Here is a 21926-nt window from a genome sequence, read left to right as displayed (position 1 = left end):
GATTAGTGAGTCCATACCCTTGAGAGTGACAAGAGGCCCCACATTAACCACTTTTCCTTGGGCAAGCAGGAGTTACATGCAGACACAGGGTCCACTGTGTGCTGGTAGAGCTAGGGCTGCTTGTGACATCGTGAAGTATCTCAAACAGGGATCCAGCACTTCATGGGCCTTAGTAATACCTCCCAGACCCAACAGCAGCCATGAGAGCAGCTACGGTTAGGAGTGACTCGCAGATACCCAGGTAGTCCTGCTCTTCTCTCCCCAGACTTCCTTCTGCCCACAACCCACAGCAGCCCTGGTCACAGCCACAGGTCTCCAGGCAGCTGCCCTCAGCCATGGTGTACAGGGATCCCATGGGAAGCTGGGACTCAGCATGCTTAAAGAAGCAATTGAAGGAAGAAGCCCAAGTCTGACCAAAATTAACAATGTTCATGCTTTAAAGGACACACCATCAAGAAAGTGAAAGGCCACTTCAAGTCTGATAAGGAACTCCTACCTGGACATGTAAAGAAAGTTCACAAGTCAGTAACCAAGATTCAAAGGACCCATTAAAAACCAAGCACAGCCGGGCGGTGGTGGCGCACGCCTTTAATCCCAGCACTCGGGAGGCAGAGCCAGGCGGATCTCTGTGAGTTCGAGGCCAGCCTGGTCTCCAAAGCGAGTTCCAGGAAAGGCGCAAAACTACACAGAGAAACCCTGTCTCGAAAAACCAAAAAAAAAAAAAAAAAAAAAAAACCAAGCACAGGCTAGAAACAGCATTTCTCCAAGGAAGATGTGTAAATGGCCATTCCAGCTTAGTCTCCAGGAATACACAGAGAAACCACAGGGATGCTACTGCAGCACTGTGACCAAAACAGTAGAGATAAGCACGGGCCAGGGCACAAAGAAGACAGGATTCACACCTCCGGCAAATGTGTCAAATACTGCACTGCTTTGGAAAATTGGACAGTTTCTCCAAAAGCATGATGGCATCACTCCTAGGAAGACTCCCAAGAGAAATACAAACATGCTCACTCACCAGCACATGAATGACACCATCCGTAGCAACTGGCAAGTGGTCTAGCCACAGCAGAGTAGTATTCAGCCATGAAAAGGAATGCCCCTGACACCTACACCACGAGTGAAGCTTGAAGACAAGACGCCAACAGAAAGAAAGCAGCAAAGGACCACACGATGTGAATTCATGATAGAAAACACCACAACAGGCAGGTTACAGAAAGCAGGCTAGCTGCAGGACTGGGGGAAGAATACAGGCAACTGCTAACAGGCCTAAGCTTTCTTTGGGAGTGACAGGAATGTTCTGGAGTTAAGAGTCAAACGGCACTGGCCACATTACCTAGTGAGAACACTGGAGCTCACGGGAGCATAGCCCGACATGGACATTTTTTACAGTGTGCGAACCAGCTAAGCCAGACCCCTCTCAGGGTTGACAGTGAGAATGGGAAGGTGGCAGGGGTCTGGTACACAACACGTTCCAGCTTTGTAAGGTTATGCATATTTATTGAAAATTTCCTTCACCAACAATGGTGAAATCAAGACCCCAAATTACAAAACATGATGGCAGTTGATACTTATAAAAATAAAGCAAAGGCCTGCACTTCCTAGATCTGTGCATGTTCCCTTCAGTTCAGTCTGTCCTCTCATCAAAAAGGTCACGGAATCTGACTCCTTAGGATGCCACTGCAGAAAACTGCACTCAACTGACAGACAAAACAACAGGTTTGCTTCCAAATAGCACAAGTCTTTAAAGTGACTCTCCCCACAATAAATATAGAAAATAGCCTGGAACAAGCATGTCTTTGCTTGGTCAGGGTTGTAAGCTTCATGTAGAAAGTGTGTCCCGACAGCCCTTCCAGGCTCTGTGTCTTTGGTGCACTGTCACTGGGCCTGATGCCACAGTAGGCTGAGTTACTGAGCACCTCCTGTCAGAGCCTAGCAGTGAGGTACTTCAGGATGTACCTCAGAGATGCCTGGGAAGAACACACTAACCCAGCCGCAAGCTGGAGATGGGGTTCCTTGGAAAAAGGCACCTCCCAGGATGCTCTTCTGATGCCCTGTGTGGCCATCAGAGTGGTCCAAGGCTTGTTGGCGTCTGTGGCTGGCCACTGTGATGATCACACTGACGGGGTCCTTGGTGGGTGGGTCTGCTGAGCAAGCTGTGGCCGCTTTGCTCTGGGTCTCCTCCGCTTTGGCCGGCTTTTGGCTTTGCTGATCTGTACCACAAAGAAGGCCAGGGCCACCATGGCTCCAAGGAAGGCAAAGACAGGGATGGTCTGGCCCACCTCTTGGTTGTAGCGGCCAGGCATGATCCCTGCAAGAGGACAGTCATTGGTCAATGGTGCCACAAAACTACAGCTACAGCCTTTCTGAGAATCAGTTCATCAGAGACCAAATGCTGACTCTATTAGCTGAGCTGGTAGGGCAGACATCACTTCTGAGCCAGAGTTAAGGAGCCCAGGCTGCTAACCACAGTGTTGGTGAGAGTCACGGAGCTTGTATTTATCAGCTGATCCCAAGCATCCCTATGTGTATGGGGGAGTGGTATCTCAGACTGTTTAGCCTCCTGGCTTGCGGGTGGGCAGGCAGGCATCAATCCTATCACAGCCAGCCTACATCAGCAGGGCCCAGAGTTTCCCAAAGATCAATAGAAGACACACTAGTCTCAATCTAGAGAAGAAGAGGACAGTGCTGGAGTCCTACTAGCTGAGGACAAATAAGCAAGGCAGGGAGGCACTAGAGGCCTGCTGGTCATGTTCCCCAGGGGCAATTCCTCCTGGAAGGGCTATCAGAGAAGCCTCAGACTCAAAGGCAATGATTCTGTAATGAAGCGACGCCAAGGGCTCCAGAGCTGACTATCATCAGCACACCCTAGGACCTCCACTTCAGGATCCCGGCTTCGCCTCATGAAGTTTCCAGTTAGCCTCCAATGGCTGGGGTACCTTTTCCCAGCCAATTCCTGAAATCCAGAGAAACCCTCCCTTGGGAGCTATAAATCCCTGAGGAGGCCACAGGAGTTTCCAGAATAAAGGGACCACACACACTCAGCTGGAGGGACCTGGGACCAACTCTCCCAGCTAAAACATGGGAACCTGGAATAAGAAGTCTGTTCAGGCCAAAGGAACCTGGTACAGCTCAGGCAAGCGACAGTCCAGCTGTCAAGACAGGCTACGGAGGACCCAAGACCCCAGGGGCCAGCATAACAGAGAAACCCCATAGAGAAAAGTTGTTTCCAGGAGCCCACAGTACATACCTGCTTGCAGAACTTCAGCAAAGAGTACCCAGATTACTGTTGGATAACTTAGTGTACCATGTAGCAAACACACTAAAAACTGCCATTTAAAATCTGTACAGAGGAGCTGGAGAGAGGGCTCAGTGGGTAAGTGTACTTGTTGCTCTTCTAGAGGACCTGGGTTCGAAGGCTTCCCAGAACCACATGGTGGCTCACAACCATCAACCTGTAACTCTAGTCTGGAGGATCTGAAGAGGGTGTGTGACTCTCAAGGGCACCAGGCACACTGTGGTACACATACATACATACAGGCAAACACTCACACATAAAAATAAACATGTTTTAATTAAAATGTGTATATAGAACTTTCTAAGAGAAATGGCACCTTCATCTCTAGACCTCTTAGCCTTGCCAGTTTGTACTACAAAGGCAGCCAGGACCACCACAGCTCCAAGAATGCCTAGGAATGCAGGAAGGCCTGGCTCTCCTCCCTAGCGAGGAGAAACACCTGGAAACCCATAGCAGGATCTAGCCCAGAAAGATGCCTTTGAGGACTCACCTCCAGGAATGTCCCAGGCACCACTTTCTCCAGGGGACAAAGGTCTCACTTGAGGGCGATTCGATCGAAAGTTGGGTAACACTACTTTGTCCAGGTCAATGGAGAGCAGCTTCTGATGTTTCCAAAGATTACTTCCGGGAATAGATTAAAACAAAAAAAAAGATAAGTATCTGTCCTCACCTAGACACTTAACTGATACACAACACACCGGAAGCAACACACTGGGCAGCGTGAGACCCTCCACCTTGGATCGCCTGACTGGAACAGAGCAGTCAGAGCAAGTGTCTGCTTCCAGGTCCTGAGAAAGGCAGAATCAGATCCATGCTCTGAGATCAGGGCCTGAGGAAGCGCTCTCCCGGGGACTTATAACACAGCCTCCCAAGCCCTTTTCTGTTCAACACTGGCAACACTGCCAAGCAAGGCAAGAGGACAGTCCACGCTGGAGCTCTGGAAAGAGCAGAGGCTAAGGTGTCATGGAAGGTCTTTTTTCTTTTCTTTTCTTTTTTTTTTTTTTTGAGGCTCCAAGTAACCACAGCTTGCTTTCTGGATGCAAAGCAATGCAGTGGAGGAACTCCACAACAACCACACTCGGGAAATGGTACCAGACGAACCAGCCTGGTGGACTCAGACCAGCAACCGCAGTGAGTATAGGACAGATTTGCAAATAATCAAGAACTGAAGAACAGGTGAGCAGGAAACACCTGCCTGTCTGGGGTGACAACCAACAAAACGTGTGCTGAAACTGTGGGCACTCAGGTGGGAGTAAAGCACTGCTCATCTGTTTCCTCTTCAGGTCTAAGGAACTCGGTTAGGCCAATGCAATTAGAGCTGAAGATCACAGTGGCTGATGCACTCTGAACAGCAATGCGCAGCCTGTTGACGCCTCGGGGAGAGCCAAGGACACTAACAGAAGGAAGGGATCTGAAATGAAGAATTCCTAGTCTTCCTGTGTCAGTCCACCTAAGTTGCTGACCTGTGTCTTCTTTACTGTAGTTGAAGAAAGGCATAGGCAACCAGTCCCAGCGGCAGCAGCCAGGTGGGAAGCTTGTCACTGGAGAGGGGTGGGGATAGACCACCAGTGGCTCCTGGCCGAGCACAGCTTGGCCAGCTCCCACAACTGCAGCCCAGCCTGTTTTGTGTGACTAAACGCTACTGTTCAGGGTCAATCTGTCTGAAAAGTTAACTGACAAAGACATGGGACCCGTGGCGTCGTAAGCTTTCCAAGTGTATTGCTAAGTGGACATTCTAACAGTGTCCTACGTCCTGGAGCTTCCTGGGGGTGGACTGGACTTTCTAGTGGGGCACTGACATAAGAGCACTCATGTTACCACTGGAGTCTCACAGCACACTGATGTGATGGAGGGTCTGCCTTGAGTCAGTGTTCCCACAGTAATGACACCTAAGGACACCTGAAGCCCAGCCAAGACTTGGGAAAAAGCCTCACCTCACAGAGATGGGAACTTGTCCTTAGCATAGCTGATGGCAATCTGCAGCTGTCTAACACAGACACAGAATCTTCTAGAGAGTCAGAATATATCCCGATCTAAGTCTCTGAAGACTGAGAATAACTTCCCTCAAGATGTGACATGTGAGATAAGAGAGCAGCTCAGTGGTGTGGTAAGGAGAGGGATTGCTGAGAGCAAGTCACAATTAAATTCCAGGAGCTGAGCATTATCAGCACCCTGGGTGGACTCAGAGAGGGAGGGATTATCTGATGTGGCCAGCCAGATACCAAGGGTGCTGTTATCTATTCTCAGAGCCTTCAGTGGAAACTGGGGAGAAGAACTGGGCTTCTGGCACTCCAGCTATCACGGCTGCTCCTCAAGCAGGCACTGCGGATCATGTCTAGAATATAAAGTCTGGATTGAATGCTAAGATAACAGAAGGTTCTAAATAAATAAGGATTCAAATATGGAAATATATTACAAGTCTTAAATGATGCAAGGTGAATGAAATGGAAAAGCACTCTTCAATTAAAGGTTCGGGAAGAACACTGCTGCTAAAGGCCAAGTGATATATGTAACTTTCTGTGGGCAAGTGCACACGTGTGCCTGGGCCCCTGGAGCACAGAGGCCAACAGTGGTGCATTCCTCCCTCTCTATTTATTTACGACAAAAGGTCTCTGGGCTTGCTGCTTCAACGAGACTGGCTGGCCAGTGAGCCCCAGACATTCTTCTGTTCCCACTCCTCAGCACTGTGGTTACAGGTGCATGCTGCTGTGCCCAGCTTTTTTCTTTCATTCTTTCTTTCTTTTCTTTTTTTTTAAACATGGGGTTCTAGGGATTCAACTCAGTGTATGGCAAGTACTTTACTAAGCCATCTCCATGGTGTCAACTTTCTTGTTTTCTGTGACAGCTCTTTTAAGACATGGTCCTTGAGCAGAACACTGAGGACCTGCACTTGTGGAGCAGTGAAGTATGCAGGCGATATTAACAGGCCAGGCTGTCTCCTCACAGAATGGGTGGGGATCCTACCCTTGGCTAGGCCACTGAGCAGTGTCCATCACTGAACCAAGCATAGTGGCAGCCACAAAAGGAGAGGAAGGAGGGAGGTGAGAGATTGTTTTAAAGGAAGCCTATGCCAGGAAGGGTTGAGAGAAGCACACACCTGCCCTGCAGGTCTGTGCCAGCTAGCTCTGGGACACCAGGCCCAGTTAACTTTGTTCCATCTTGTCCTGCTTAGGCAAGATGCCAGAGAGGAAGCTGAAGGTGCAAGCTGGTGAGATGGCTCAGCATGGCCTGGCTGGAGAGAAACCAGAGTGGTCACTCAGGGCTGAGAAACTGAAGAGAATGAGGCAGATGAGAATGTCAGGTGAGAGACAGAGGGGCAGAGCCACACAAGGCCACACACGAGTGCAGCACCTCTGGACAAAAGCCACAGCCGACATGGCAGGCACTTCTGGCTGGGCTACCATAGCAGAAGCCACACCTCCCAGAAGCAGCTTCAGTGCTGGCTGCAGGAGAGAGAACCATCTGCACTCTACATACAACGTTTGGACAGGGAGCACAGCTGCGAACGACAGCCCTCGAACCCCCGCTGCAGCCTGAGCTGAGCTTCTGCTCAGGACAGCACTTGGCTGGACCCCAGCTGCCTTCTCAAAGCACTCGACTGCAGGACACCACCCAAGTACGCTTCTAAAGATCAATTTGGGGTTTCTCATTTCCACAACTGTCAGAAAATGACAAGCTAGATTGGATTATTCACAATGATGTCAGTCAGCAAAACTGCATTCTCTCCTATAAAAAAGGAACGGGTCACAGGCCCTGGGGATCAGGAGGAAAGCACAGGCAGACACTGACCTGGGCGCAGTCTCGTTCAAAGGCTGTGGCTTGGCCCATGACAAGTGTGGACAGGCTGGAAGAGGCCGAGGTTTTGGGTCTCCCAAGTGGGCCTCAAGAACCTTGGAGTACCGATGAAGGTGGTTTCCTGAGGTTAGCAGCAGTAAGGACAGAAGAGGTGATCACCATTATAAAAACACAGGAGAGGAAAGGTGGCTTTCTGCCAACGGCTGTATTCTGTCAACTCCCCCACGTGCTTCAAGACCGCACCTGACAGGAAGCCTGATCCCCTTCATCAGGGTCTCACTGGCAGTGAGACTATCAATCACACATACAAGGCCACCAAGGGCAGTGCCACAGAAAAACCTCTCTTCTGGAATACTTAATTCTCTGGCAAAGTAAACAAACCAATTACATTTCTAGGTTTTACATTTCTTTTTTTTTTTTTTTTTTTCCGAGACAGGGTTTCTCTGTGTAGTTTTGGTGCCTGTCCTGGATCTCGCTGTGTAGACCAGGCTGGCCTCAAACTCACAGAGATCCGCCTGCCTCTGCCTCCCGAGTGCTGGGATTAAGGCGTGTGCCACCACCGCCCGGCTGGTTTTACATTTCTTAAATCTGTGCCACCCCACACTGCAGCCACCAGCTAAGCTACACACTGCTACTGGGCAAAGGAAATAGGTGTCACACATCCAAGTAACTTTTAAAGCAGCAGACTGAAATGTATTATTAAAATGAATTCTATCTTTTCTACTTTGTATGTATGTGGAGTATACACACGTGTGTGTGTGGAGACCAGAGAGCAACGTTGGATGTCGTCCTTACTCTATATTACTCTCATGGAGCCTGGAATGCACAGATTCTGCTGGACTGGCTGGCCAGTGTCTTAGCTCACCCGAGCTGGGGTTACAGACGTGCTCTACACACTCAGTGTTTACGAGGCTGCTGAGGGAGGGTCCAAACTGAAGTTCTCATGCTATCTGGCAAACACTGGTGTCAACTGAGCCACCTCCCCAGCCCTCCTTATATTTTAATGTAGCTATTGGGATTTCTTTTTCCTCAGTCTTGGCTTTCTTTATTTTGAGATGGGGTCACTATCAACAGGCCAGTCTGGCCTCCATTTAGTCTCTTCCCATAATCACCTAAGTGCTGGGATTACAGGCATACACCACCATGGCTGGCTGCTACTATACAATTCTAAACGACATCTGTGGCTCACATTCTTCTGCGGACAGCACTGGAGGGAGGGGACACTAGGTTCTGTGAGTACACGAGCACCAATCCACACAGACCCTGGAGCAGAGAGCTGTAGGCTCAGCTCACATGGCCCGAGTGACCCGAGGCAGCTGCTAACCTCTCTCCCTCCTGTCTCTTCACCCGTACACAAGAACACTAGCTCTTTTTACAAAAAGCATTCAGGAGCTAATCCTTACAAAGTACCCAGCCTGGCACCTGTGCCCACTTGCAGATGCTGGGCCTTGGGGATAGAGATGGCTCAGTGGCTAAGAGTGTTGCTGTCTTGCAGGTAACAGTTCAGTCCCATCACCTATGTTGGCAGCTTATAACTACCTGTAACTCCAGCTCTATGAGGTTCCAATGCCTTCTTTTAGCCTCACCAGGCACTTGCACATTTCTCTCATATACAAAAATATTTTAAAGGATGCTGGACTCCAGGAGAGCACCTACATACAGGGCCATAATTCCTATCCATCCTGGGAACAGGTGGATGAGTCCACAGCTGTGCTACCAGCGAACCCTGAGAAAAACTCACCACTCTCACTGAAGGGTGGGTCCCTGCACTAGCAAGTAGGACTGTCTTGATGCAGCACTGAGCTGGTTCAAGTCCCTGCTGAGGCACTGTGAGAGACACTCACCTTCCATCCTTTCAGGAGGAGCCAAGCCAGCTCCGCTGGGTGGGCGCTGCCGGTTCCCTGAATGGCTGAGGCTGGGAGGGGTCACGCCATATGATGTGTACTGAAGGAGCGCATCCAGAAGCCAAAAGCAGTCTGCAGAGTCAACAGGTACACTACTTAGGATCCAATTTGTAAAAATGAATTCCTCCAGGAGAATTGAAGAACACTAGCTCCCATGAAGAGGGGGAAATGGAGGTTCAGAAGTCAGAAGTTTAGGTCAATGTGAAGCTGATACCCTCACCAGACTCTCCTACTCTTGAGAAGAATGCATGTTCCATAGGCAGGGTTCCAGCCCACCCAGGATAGTCTGCTCCAGTACCAGCTGACTGTAGGTGGAATTTACTCTATGTCTCAGGGCCCTGGGCACCTCAGCCCCACTGTGACTGGTTAGGACCACCTGCCTGAGTGTCACACAGCTCCAGATAGCTCACGGGCAAAGACAGAAGAGTGTTCATTCAGAGATGGCAAGACCATGTGACACCCACTGAAAAAAGAATAGCCTCCACAAAAGGAGCTCCAAGGACATGAGCTGCTGCTAAGGACCTGAAGTCATCCTGGGAACAGGAAATCGGTTTTAACTATGAGGGAGCAGACATGGGAAGGTGAGTTTAAGATTAGAGGAGAGGGTCTATTATTTGAGTCAGTGGTCCTAACCAATATGGTCAATTCTTTTCTGGACATCTCAGAATCCAAGTCTGAGAATACAAGAAACTACCACTCAGAGCTGCACACAGCCCCCTCCTAAGGAGGCTGCAGATGCTCCCATCCCAGACCTGGTTTCTCTCTGTCCACTCCCTCCCTCCTACCCCTTATTTACCCAGCCCAAGTCCCATTAACACCTATCTGGACCACAGCAGCTTCATGAGTGGGAAAGGCTGTTAAGTACTCTACTCTAGAAAGAGCATGCACTTCTGGCCAAGTGCCAAAAGCCCCCAAGGACCCAAAGAGCTGCCATCTGAAAGGTACAGGCACAGACAGTCCCTTTAGGCACTTAAAATTTTAATAAAGACTCTTAACAGGAAAGCTCAGATCCTAAAGAGAATTTCTGTGGAAATAAAACTTTAATCTCCTATCTGCTGTGACTTTAAACCTTACTTCTGGTTTAAAAAAAAAAAAAAAACAATCATAGTCTAAGGATTTACATAAGCCACTGAAATCCAGTCAACATCAACTGGACATTGGGGAAAGGTGCGGCATCTGGCATGTGCCTATGGCCCCACTGTCTGAGCACCCTGAGGTAGAGCAGAGTCCAAGACGAGCCTGGTTTACCAGCATCTTCCCAGATCAAGACCTGAAGCGCTGCCACTGTTCCTTCCTTAAAGGAAGAAAATGAAGTCCACACCCAAGCACATGAGCAGCATGCTTGGAGGATACAAAAGACAGGCTGCAAAGGAGAACTAACTCTGCCTTCTTGCTTCCTGTCCTCGAGACAGTAACAGTGGCCCCTCACTGGTAAACGCTCTCAGCACCCCAAACTCTCAAGTCTTAGGGGAGAGCAACAAGCAAGGCCTCCAAGACGCATGCATGGCTGGGAAGAGAGGCCAGACCAAAGAAACACACAGGAGGTTACACAACCTAGCAGGAAGCCTGAGAAGGGCAGAACGTGGGTCACTTAGGTTAAGGGACTCTACTAACAGGTGACAGTGACTCATGCCCATGAGATGGGAAAACAGAGGCGGGTACTGAGGTCTGTAGAGGTTTGTGTAGCCATGTGTTAGCCTTCAGGTATCTGCAGGAATATCCCAGCAATCCAAATACCTGGTAGGCACATGCCTGGCTCCTGTGGGCAAGTACCTGTTTATTTCTCCAGCTCTGGCCAGCACCTCTCCAGAGAAAAAGAAAAGAGGACCATGTACCCAAATCATTAAGCCTATGTGCTTCTTCTTCTCTTTTACGGCCATGCTGGGTTTGAACTCAGGGCCTTGTACATCCGAAGCAAGTGCTCTACCACTGAGCTGCAGCCCCAGCCCTCCTGTGTGTTCTTTCCTTACCCTTCTGTCTATGACTGTCATCCAAGCAATTGGAGTCTCCATACAACACGATCCGGCCTCCACCCTCAGCTGGAATCTGATAGAGCCCCAAAATGGGAACATTTTCAACAACTGCTGTCTCTTGCTTTAAGACCTCCAATCCTGCAGTGAACAACAACAGCGGAGAGAGGTCTCTGAGGGATGACTCATTTTCTAGTCGCCACTGGGCCTGAGATTTGACCTACCTGACACAAAACCAGCAAAACACAACATTCAATCAAGACAGTGCAAATCTTCAGAACAGGGAAGCAGTATTTAAGCATTTTTAATTTTAGTTTTAACAAAATCCAGCTCTCACAAAACTAGTGTCCACAAATGCAGCTAACTTTTAAAATGTGTGTCCTTCCATGTGCCATTCAGACGTAAGACTTGATGAAGCACACACCTTAGCAACAGCACCTCTGACCTGCCAAGCAGACAGCACATGAAAATGTTTAATGAATCAAGATAGAAAAAGTACCAGTGCCCTGGGCAGCTGCCAACAGCGTAGCCACATTGAGTTTATGCTACGTAAACTTAAGTTTACCCTACTAGGTGCCAGACACCATCAGAATTTGCGACTGTGCCTATAGCCAGCTGTTACATGCCTCAGCTCTGTGGAGTGAAATTTAACAGGACAGACCCAGATGGCCATGGATTTACTTACATTTAGCCCCAAGCTACCTAAGAACTTTGTTATTTTTTTCCCCTTTGCTTGCCCCGTTTTCCTATTTTGGTGATACTGGGGCATGAACCTAAGGCTAGGTGAGCACTCTACCACTGAACTACACCCCATCCCTTTTCTTTCTAACTTTTGATCTGATGGGGTGTCCTGCTAAGTCACCCAAGCAGGCATCAAGCGTGTGATTCTCCTGCCTCAACTGTATCAGTAGTTAGGATGACAAGCCTGTGTCACCTTGCTCAGCTTTGACAATAAGGCCTTTTCTGCTCTAACATGACATGTACCATCAACGTACTACCTTTTATATCCAAAGACTATCGAATTTAACATCAAGGAGTTGACTTTTTAGACTATGCTAAAACACAAAATAAAGTATACATTATTAAATCTACTTTTGCTATCTCCTTTTCCAAAATACTGAACTATAGGAGGCAGCAAACAAGCTAGGAGGCCATAACTCTTAACCCCAGAAGCAGCAAGCCAGTGAGAGCAGCATTTAGAAAGCACTAACTTATAATGAGCTAGGCCAAGGGGCTGAGAAGATAAAATCTGGTGCTTAAAGTGGCCACAAACAGTTGAAACATTGTATCATATTTTCAACTGATAAAACTGTCTCTCAGTTACAGAAAAACAGCCATCTTGACGGTGGTGTGGCTGGTCACTCTGAAGACAGGACATCAGTTTTTAGGAGGGAATGGCCCCACCAACACATATTTACAATCTGTCACATAAGGAATGTCAGTCTCCTGGCACTTAGCACAGATGAGACATGTCTTACAGCTCAGAATCCCAGCTCTGGAGTGACAGCCATAGGAAGAACATCCTGTGGTCCTGTCCTACTGTCCTGAACCTAACTTTCAAAACTAGATGCAGCCTGGTTTGTCCCAGCAGGTGGGATCTGTGCACTCAGCAGACTGTTACCCACACTACTAGGGGCCTGGCCCAGACTTGAGGGATGTCTGTTGTGAGTAAACACAGATAAACAGCAATGCCCCCTAGAAGGGAAGATAGTGTTTTTTGTTTCGTTTTGTTTAGTTGTTGGGTTTTTGTTTTTTTTTTTTTGGGGGGGGGGGGTTTCCAGACAAGGTTTCTGTGTAGCCCTGGCTATCCTGGAACTCGATTAGTAGATCAGGCTGTCCTCCAACTCACAGAGATCCACCTGCCACTGCCTCCTGAGTGCTGGGATTAAAGGCATGTGCTACCTGTGCCCAGCAGAAGATAGTGTTTCTAACCTGAATCTTCATCAAGCTAAGAAGTCTCAAAGCCAACAAGACTATGCTATAGCTGTACACCAATCACAGAAGAACAACCCTTAGACTGTGACCAAGACAATGTTGAGCTCTGTCCTGGAGAAACCCCATTTCCTCTGCAGACTACACACACACATTCAAAATATCAGCAAGTGTCTGTTTTGCTCATTTTGGAATCCCCCAGAGTCCATGTCACAGTATACAAACACTACTACAATGAGTTTTAGCAGGAAGCAGAGCAGAGGGAAGGGAAGGCCCGGACTACTTGTGGCATTCCTAATGCCCGACAAAGCATGCGGAAGTGAGCTATGAGGTGCACACAAGGATGCACTGAACACCACTGAACCAGACACGTCAGAAGAGTGAATCTCTGAGAGAGGGAGAGGGAGATAAAGGACACTAGAAGCCTGTGTGAACAGTACCCTTTCTTTACCTTGGTCCTTGAAAGTCTGTGTGATCACGACACCATCTTCTGGAAACTTGGCGATGCTGCACCCCGACGCATAATACACTGGAAAACAGTTGCTCACCATTAAGGGAGCAGAAATGCCCAACACTCAACTCACTGACCCATCATGCATTTCAGACATGTTCTACATCACTTACATTTATTTTTAAAGGTTTTTTTTTTTTTTTAACCTGAAGAGACAAATGGCTATTGCCTGTCGCACTTCAACTAGAAGTAATCACTTCAAACTTCAAGTAAAAAATGCTGGTGACATACAGTTTCTAAACAGATTTTTAAGAAACATACAAACAAACTTTTTTTTTTTTTTTTGCTTGTTAGAAACAGGGTTTTGTTATATATACCAGAGTGACTTCAAACATCTGTCTCAGGCTCTTGGCTCCCAAGTGCTGGGATTTACAGGCATAAGCCACCATGCCCAGTTCATGTGGCAGTGAGGATGGAACCCAGGGCTTTGTGTAAGCCAGGTAAGCACTCTATCAACTGAGCAACATGCCCAGATCCGATGGGGACTGAACCTAGATCCTTGCACATGCAAGACAAGTGACCACTGACCTACGGTCCCAGCCCTAAATGTGCTTTTTGAAGACATTGATTATGTCTTTCCACACTACAGCTCATTTATGAATGCCATCTCTCTCCTTCAAAAGCATGTAGCTCAAACCCTCACCCTTCTGCCAACTGCATGCCTCTACACACAGACACAAAGCCTTACTGTCATGGTTTGCCAGGGCAAACTCCCCTTCATAAAGGCCGTCACTGAACCCCATGTTCCACACAGACAGCAGCTCATTCAGAGCTGGGATGTTGGCTCCTCCAGTATCTGGCATCCACCACTGCCTGTAAAAGTGGCAGCGGGCACAGAGAAGGCAAGAATTAAAATCCTCCCATACACTTCCTCTTTCCTTGACAAAACATGGTGTCTTCTGTCACAATCCAGTCCACACATACATAAAAGTGGCAACTGAAACAAGCTGTTTGGTTTGAGAAATATATAAAACCTACTGCTCCAGCAAATGTATAGAACACATTCAAGCTTTCTTTCATGAAATTAAAATCAGAACTTCTCTGGCATGCAACCCAGACAGGCCTAGTCTAGACTTAGCCAGAACCAGAGAAGGAGAAGTGAGAAAGGAGGACAGACATGCCAAAGAAAATCCATAGCACGGTACAGCATTTATAGCATTCTAGCACTCGGCAGCTCACTACACGGCTCTCTGAGTAATACTTCCGTGGTGGGTGCATGTCAATTTTCTTATGTTCAGTCTGAAGGATGCAGGACAGAACAGCATGAAACAGAAACCAAAGGACAGGTATCTGGGCTCAGCAAGCAAAGACAATGACCCCCTAATTAGCACTGAGTCCGGAAACCTCCATCTCTCCACAAGGAGCTTTCTGACACACAGACAAGAGCTTTCTCCACCCACACCCGCTACCTAGAAAGACCACCCCAAGCTAACACAGTCGCCCAAGAGCTTGCTGGGGACTCTAACCCCAAAGCCATCCTGCTATGCAAATGCCGACTACAACTGTACCTCGTGTTCTCGTCGTAAAACTTCACTTTCCTCATGACCGAAGTATTGTACCAGTCACTGAAGACGACAAGGGAAAGGCCATTGTCCACGTCCCTCCTCAGCTTGGTGATCTCCTCAGGGAAGTACTCTTCTTCACTGTCTACCATAAGCAAGGTGCCTGTTGGAAGAAGCGCTGCAGTTTGAGAACTGTCACGTCAGAGTGGCAGAAGACAATTCAGAAGCGCCACCTGTCACTGGTGTCCTCCCTAGGAGTCTGGTTGGTGCCACCCTGCCCCACTACAGAGGGAGGTGAGACACACAGCCGGGGCCAGCAAGCCACGAGGACCGGCTAACTGTACCTAACTGTACTCTTGGTTTTCATCTGTGCTCAATGTAAAGATGTTTCATTACTTTAGGAAAGAGTAATGTGCAGTGATAGCATTAATTAAAAAAAAAAAAAAAAAAAAGACTGGGCCAGTGAGGTGGCTCACTTCCACCAAACCTAAGTTCAATCCCCAGGATCCATAAAAAGGAGAAAACAGATTCCTCCAAGCTGTCCTCGGAGTGCGCGCGCACACACACACACACACACACACACACAAAATAAATGTAGTAAAAATAGTAAAAAAAAAAAAAAAAAAAAAAGTTAAAAAAAAGGCTACAAATCTCTGTTCACAACCAGTTCCGTACTCAACTGAGAATTCCAACTATCACTACCTAGTGATCACAAACATCATGGAGAGCCTCGTTCTCCACCTCCACTTGGTCACAGAGACTATCCTGGGCTCCCTTTATCAGGCCATCAGTGAACACTGTGGCAACACTCAACACATATATGTGATGTGGGCTGAAAGACCTGGCCAGCTGCTCACCATACTGTGTGGCGTCAAAGCATGTAAATGGGGCACCAAGCACCTCCACGAAGTAGCCCATGCTGCGCAGATGCTGGTACATGTCCCTGAAGTTGGTATGGACATGGTCGCCATTCCTGAAAAGCAACAAGCACAGCGGTCAGGTGACTACTCTCCACTGGTTACCACAGGAGGCCAGAGCTGATCCCAGGAGTGGAGCCCAGGAGCCAGCCTTTCCAGGATCGCATCCTTTGGGTTAGACAAGCTCAGGTGGTATCGAGAGAGTGCATGGCATGTGCAGATGAGAAAATGATGCAGGGACAAGGCTTAAGATGTCCTGAGCAGTAGGTTAGAGCTACACACTAACTTGTTAGCAGCCACCTGCATGGAACAATCCCCACAGGGACACACAGACTGGTGCACTCTGTGAAGGTTAAGCACATGATTCCCTATCACCTTGGCTTGCTTTCCTTTCCAAACATGCTCAATTTCCCTGCACAGCTAGATTAACTGTTTAAATGCTGGCAGAAAAACCCAGAGCCCATCTCCTCAGCCATGCCCACTTGACAGGTTCCTGTGCAGGCCCTGATGTCAGTTTCCCCTATTCCTATCACTTGTCTGATTTGGACCCACCACCCTCCCTTTCAGGAAAATTTTACTTTCAAAGGCAAATCTGGAGCTAGAGAGATAGCTCAGTGGTTAAATTGGCTGTTCTTACAGAAGTTCAATTTCCAGCACCCACATGGCAATGCACAACCACTTCCAGGGGATCTGATGTCCTTTTCTGACCTCTGCAGGTAACAGGCATGTAAGTGGTGCACAGACATACATACAGATAAAACATCCACACATATAAAAGTTAAAAAAAAAAAAAAAAAAGACAAATCCAACCCTGTAAGAATTTTGGTCAGTCAGGGTGTGGTGGCACACACCTTTAATCCCGGCACTCAGGAGGCAGAGCCAGGTCTTTGAGTTCGAGGCCAGCCTGGTCTACAAATTTCAGGACAGCCAGGACTACACATAGAAACCTTGTCCCACACTTTCAAATGGAGCGGACAGGCAGCAGATGGACAGGCTGAAGCAAGCTGCGGAGAGGGCCTTCTTTCAGGTGATCATGGTGGCTGACATAAGACAGATGGAATGCAGAGAAGCAATAAGAACAGAATCAAGACTTGTCCAGAGGACAGGGACAACACCCAGGCCTCAGCCACAGTCAATGGAAGGCCACACACGGGAGGACAGGAGGACAGAGCCTGACAGTGGGACTGACCAGACTGCCAGTTGACTCAGTGGTGGACTGGGAAATATGACAACAGAGCATGACGTCAGTTTCTGCTACTCAAGTGTTGTTTAGAGAAGTGGTTGTCTTCACAACACAGCCCCAAGAGTGATACGAGCAAGGACACAGTCCTAGGGTGACAGGATGCAGGCAAAGCTGCCGCTCACCAGTCTAAAGGATCATTCTTCATCCGCAAGTTGTCCCTGGGGAAGTAGCCTGGAGGGTAGCGGAGGTTGTGATACTGGTCCCAGAGGACTCTCTTGCTCCGAGGAGGGGTGGGAATGATCTTCACCTTAATGGGAAGCTTCACTGTGGAAGTATGCTCAGCACCATTTTTTGACTAAAAAAGAAAATGGATAAAACAGAAACTTGAAATGCACTCTCTGAAAAACTCTTAGTTCAGGTTTTAAAACATCTTTTTCTTTTTCCTCTTTCTTTTGTTTTTGAGATAAGATCTCAAACTCAGGGGGCTGGAGAGATGGCTCAGTGGTTAGAGCACTGGTTGCCCTTCCAGAGGACCTGGGTTCAATTGCTAACACCCACATGGCAGCTCACAACTGTCTGTAACCTCAGTTTCAGGGGACCCAACACCCTCACAAGGACATACATGCAGGCAAAACACCAATGCTCCAAAAAAAAAAAAAAAAAAAAAAAAATCTCAAACTCAGGATCTTCCTGCCTCAGCTTCTAGATGCTGGGATTACATACAACAGTACCATACTGTGCTCACAAAGCTTGTTTCTAGTTACCAATCTAATCCACATAACTTAAATATAAGAATATATGACAATAACCTATGTTCATATGTTACAATTAATTCTGTTCAAATTCAAGAACTGACTTAAATTCAGGCACTTTGTTCCCTAAAAGCCACTAGAGCAAGAAGACCAACCCTATATTTGCTTCTTGGGAGACTAATTTCAGACGCACTAATTTTGAGCTTGAAATTAGGCCCAAGAAGGTCCTGTCTGCTGAGACAACAGCAGAGCAGGAAGCACAGACTGGGTTAAACAGAGCTGCTCTGGAGGCCTGGGCCATGGTTCATGGCCTATGAGGCTAAGCCAGTCAACCTCGTGGTCCATTAAATGGAGACCCTTGGCACTGAGGCTGTCCCCCACATCTCCCTCTCCTGGCAGGAGCTGGTGAAGGGTAAAGAAAATCAAGCTACTTCCTGGTGTACCCTTACTTCCATCTCTGCTGGGGAAGCCACCGTGATCATGATGTGGCCCTGCGCGATGCCTTCCCAGGAAGCTGCCTTCTTGGTCACAGAAATGGAGATGGCCAGGTAGCCTGACCAAGGCCATAACACCGAGGAGTAGGAGAAGGCTACTTCAATGTTGTCTCCATTCTGTGGTAAATAGGGCCGCCACTCAGGCTGCAGGAAAAAGAAAGCAGGCCAAGGGTGAAGTGAGCTGTGTGGAGTGCAACTGAACTAGCCTGGCTGTCGAGGACTATTTCAGGGCACTGGAATGGAGTCTTGGACACAAACATGTTGTCAGCAGTCCACAACACCACTGCTGTGGATGTTCTACCGGGTTATCAAACTCCGCCATTCTTTAGGAAATGGGGTGCACTTGTCAAGAGTTCTCTAAGAACATGCATCAGATGAAGAGAAGTAACACAAGCACAGACCCTCAGACTTGTCCTCAGAGAGCCACACGACTCAAGTGTCACAGAGGCCAGCTGTCACCAACCAAGTCCTGCAGCTAGTGAGAGGCACCTGGAGGAAGTGCTCTGCACTGGCTGTAGGTACTGCCCTGCTGTGTAACACGTACACCCCACCACGGGCCAGAGGAGAGAGGAGAGGGAGGCAAGAAGAGATCACCTAGAAACCATACAGACCTAAGTCACTGACTCCCTCACAAGCCACAAAGCTTACAGAGCCAGGGCAGCTGCCTAAGTGACTCAGCATAGCTAAAAAAATAAATAAATAAAGTTCTGGAAAAGAAGCTCCTGTAGGACACACCACCACAAATCCCAGTTAATAGCTACTCTTGGAGCTACTGGTTGGCAACTGAGAAAAAAAAAATTTTAACTTCCATCCATCTCTTATGCAACAAACACTAACTGATGAAGACACTTAATGTTTAGTCATATAAACAAGAATTAGTGTAAACATAAACTGACTTTATCATACCCCTGTAGGGGGTTATAATTTTTCAAACAAGAGAAAATAATCACAAAAGATGAAAGTTCAACTATATCAAAGTACAAAACTTTTATAGAAGAAGTGAGGTTTAATAAAACAACCACAGTAAGTCATATCAAAGAACAAGAAAACTGGGAGTGGCATAGCAGGGGGAACACTATAAAAACCATAGCAACAGCCAGGTGGTGGTGGTACACGCCTTTAATCCCAGCACTCGGAGGCAGAGGCAGGAGGATGTCTGTGAGTTCAAGGCCAGCCTGGTCTACAGAGTGAGATCCAGGACAGGCACCAAAACTACAACAGAAAAACCCTATCTCAAAAACAACAACAACAAAAACAAATCCACAGCAACAGCTATCTTTCCAAGATACAGACACTGTAAGAGCAACAGGGAAACAAACCTCCAACTCCAGTAAAAACTGGGAAGGAAACACAAAGGGAATTGGCACTGAGGGACGATAGATAATTAGTAAACACATGCAGAGGTACCCAACCCATACAGTTCTTTTATAGTCTTCACTAACCAGAGCACCTACCTCTAAAAAACTCCCCCTCCCCACAACACACACACTTAAGAAAAAAAAGTGGCAACATCCATACTCTGGAGTATCACTCAGCCATAAAAAGGAGTAAATCACTGAATGATGCATGAGGAACCTTGAGAAGATTCAATGAGAAAAGTCAGTCATAGCAGAACGGACACACACACACAGACACACACACACAGACACACACACACAGACAGACACACACACACACACACACACACACACACACACACACACACACACACACACACACACACACGAGTCCTATAGTATGGACTGTTCAGAGCAGACAAACCAAGAGATGAAAAGCAGACTGAGCCAGGTATGGTAGTGCACACCTTCAATCCTAGCATTTGGGAATTAGAGGCAGGCGGATCTCTGTGAGTTTGAGCACTGTCTATAGAGCAGTTCTAGGGCAGCAAGGGCTACACACAGAGACAAATACAAAATGTATCTCAAATACAAAAATGAAAAAGAAAAAGAAAAAGGGCAGATTTATGGCCACAGGGGCGTGGGGTGGGGGGGAATGGACAACGACACGAGGACAGAGTAAATGCTGATTGGTGTAGTGGTTTTAGGGGTGACAGGAATGTTTTTGAATGCAATGTTGATGTAGTCGTGTGACTACTAACAACACCCTGACAACTGAAGAGAGAGCATCATGAAATATAAAACTGAGAAAGCTGTGTCATTCAGGGTAGGCAGGGTACAGGCACCAATCAACAGCAGCAGCAGCAGCAGCAGCAGCAGCAGTCTGGTGGACACAGCTCTCTTGGAGAGATTTGGTGTCTGCACCAACAACTGCAGTACATCCACACCCTGACTCAAGAGTCTCATCTAGGGACCACACACCAGAAATAACTAGAAAAGAAAACTCTGTGTGTAATAGCAAAATATTTACACAGAAAAGCCACACAACTGTTCAAGCAAGAGCACACAGTGACCCCATCATGCTGACACACACTGACAACACACTGGTGTATTCTCACATGCTTACAGCGGAAAAACTAAAATAAATTTCTGCCCACCACACAACAACAAACATGACATCCTGTTGCAACAAGATCCGGTAAAGAATATGTTTTAAACAATAGCTGGGAACTGGAGGGGGAAGTCAGTTTTCTATGCTTTCCCCTCTATCCCTTATCACTGAGTGATAGAAAGGCCTAAACATGAGGGCCTGTTCATGTTCACTAAGGAACAAAGTCATTTTCATCAGTCAGTGGCTATGAAAACTAAAATGCGCTCTGCCATTCAGGAGTCAAAGCCAGAGAATAAATTGAGGTCCTGACTTTCCTGTATAGGAGCAGGTATGACTTTCTGTATGAGAAAGAGCTGCCCACCAACTCTCTGAAGCGTACGCAGGTGAAAGCAGCACCCCCTCCCCCTTTTCAGAGACGGTCTCACTATGTAGCACTGGCTGTCCTAGAACTTGCTATGTAGCACTGGCTGTCCTAGAACTTAGAGATTCGCCTGCCCCTGCCTCCCAAGTGCTGGGACTAAAGGTGTGCAGCACCATACCCAGCTCAGCCCTTTCTAAATTTCAGGAGGGATAACTAAGTACGAAAGTCTGGGCCATGTCACACAGAGGAGTTTCACCTTATCCACAATTCTTCCTGTGACTCCCATGCCATTGAGGATGGTGACATTAACGATTGTTGGCATTCCTCCATAGTAGATGGGCTGGGAGCAGTAGGGCCACATGTAGGGACACTCAGTCAGGTCGATGTAGCTAGGACTCAAGCTGAAACAACGAACAGAGTGTTAGTGTAGACCACACCAGAAAGCAACGGGGAAGCAGGCAGCAAGCTGGGCACAGGCAGCACAGTGGAGCTGCATATTGTAGGGCTGCCCTGGCTGGCACGAGGGGTGTGCCCACTGTGCAGCTCCCTGACTGCTGGATAAACAGCACAGATCCACAGGAAGCACCTCCCGCCTTCTGGAGCCAGGGGCTCTGTCAGCTGCTATGGCAGCAAACCATGGACTGAAGTTGCAAGAGGCTTTCTTGGGCAGAAACACACCCATGTACCTATGCGGCCTGCTGCTTGGTCAAAAAGTCAGCTCTGTGAAACCCTGCTTGGGGGCTGGGCAGGAGGGGGAAGCGTGGGAAGCCCAAGTCTGGATTCCTCCAGATGCCCTGCTCACTTACAGCAGGTCCCTCTGTATTCTTGCTCTGCTGTACCAGACACCCTCAGCTGAGAC

At 47.9% G+C, this 21926-nt stretch overlaps 1 protein-coding gene across 6 annotated transcripts in view; it reads right to left on the bottom strand.

Moving 5' to 3' along the window:
- Positions 1–1164: 1164 nt before the first annotated feature.
- Positions 1165–21926, bottom strand: part of Mbtps1 (membrane bound transcription factor peptidase, site 1) — a 56386-nt gene continuing 35624 nt past the window's right edge. For 3 of the 6 annotated variants that reach the window (XM_052727252.1, XM_052727253.1, XM_052727255.1), the window contains 12 exons: positions 21324–21468; positions 18208–18402; positions 17195–17367; positions 15770–15885; positions 14919–15075; positions 14099–14223; positions 13351–13428; positions 10968–11108; positions 8938–9069; positions 7088–7214; positions 3789–3919; positions 1165–2311 (listed from right to left, as the gene is read on the bottom strand). In XM_052727252.1, the coding sequence (XP_052583212.1) occupies positions 2115–2311; positions 3789–3919; positions 7088–7214; positions 8938–9069; positions 10968–11108; positions 13351–13428; positions 14099–14223; positions 14919–15075; positions 15770–15885; positions 17195–17367; positions 18208–18402; positions 21324–21468 (1717 nt within the window). In that variant the 3' untranslated portion in view covers positions 1165–2114. The remainder of the gene's footprint in view (positions 2312–3788; positions 3920–7087; positions 7215–8937; positions 9070–10967; positions 11109–13350; positions 13429–14098; positions 14224–14918; positions 15076–15769; positions 15886–17194; positions 17368–18207; positions 18403–21323; positions 21469–21926) is intronic. The other 3 variants (XM_052727254.1, XM_052727256.1, XM_052727257.1) reach the window with 3 other exon arrangements.

The sequence above is a fragment of the Peromyscus californicus genome, unplaced genomic scaffold (assembly GCF_007827085.1).
Source record: "Peromyscus californicus insignis strain IS unplaced genomic scaffold, ASM782708v3 Scaffold_8__1_contigs__length_139910024, whole genome shotgun sequence".
NCBI lineage: Eukaryota > Metazoa > Chordata > Mammalia > Rodentia > Cricetidae > Peromyscus > Peromyscus californicus.
Note: the sequence above shows the minus strand (reverse complement) of the source record. Positions and strands in the feature narration are given on the sequence as shown.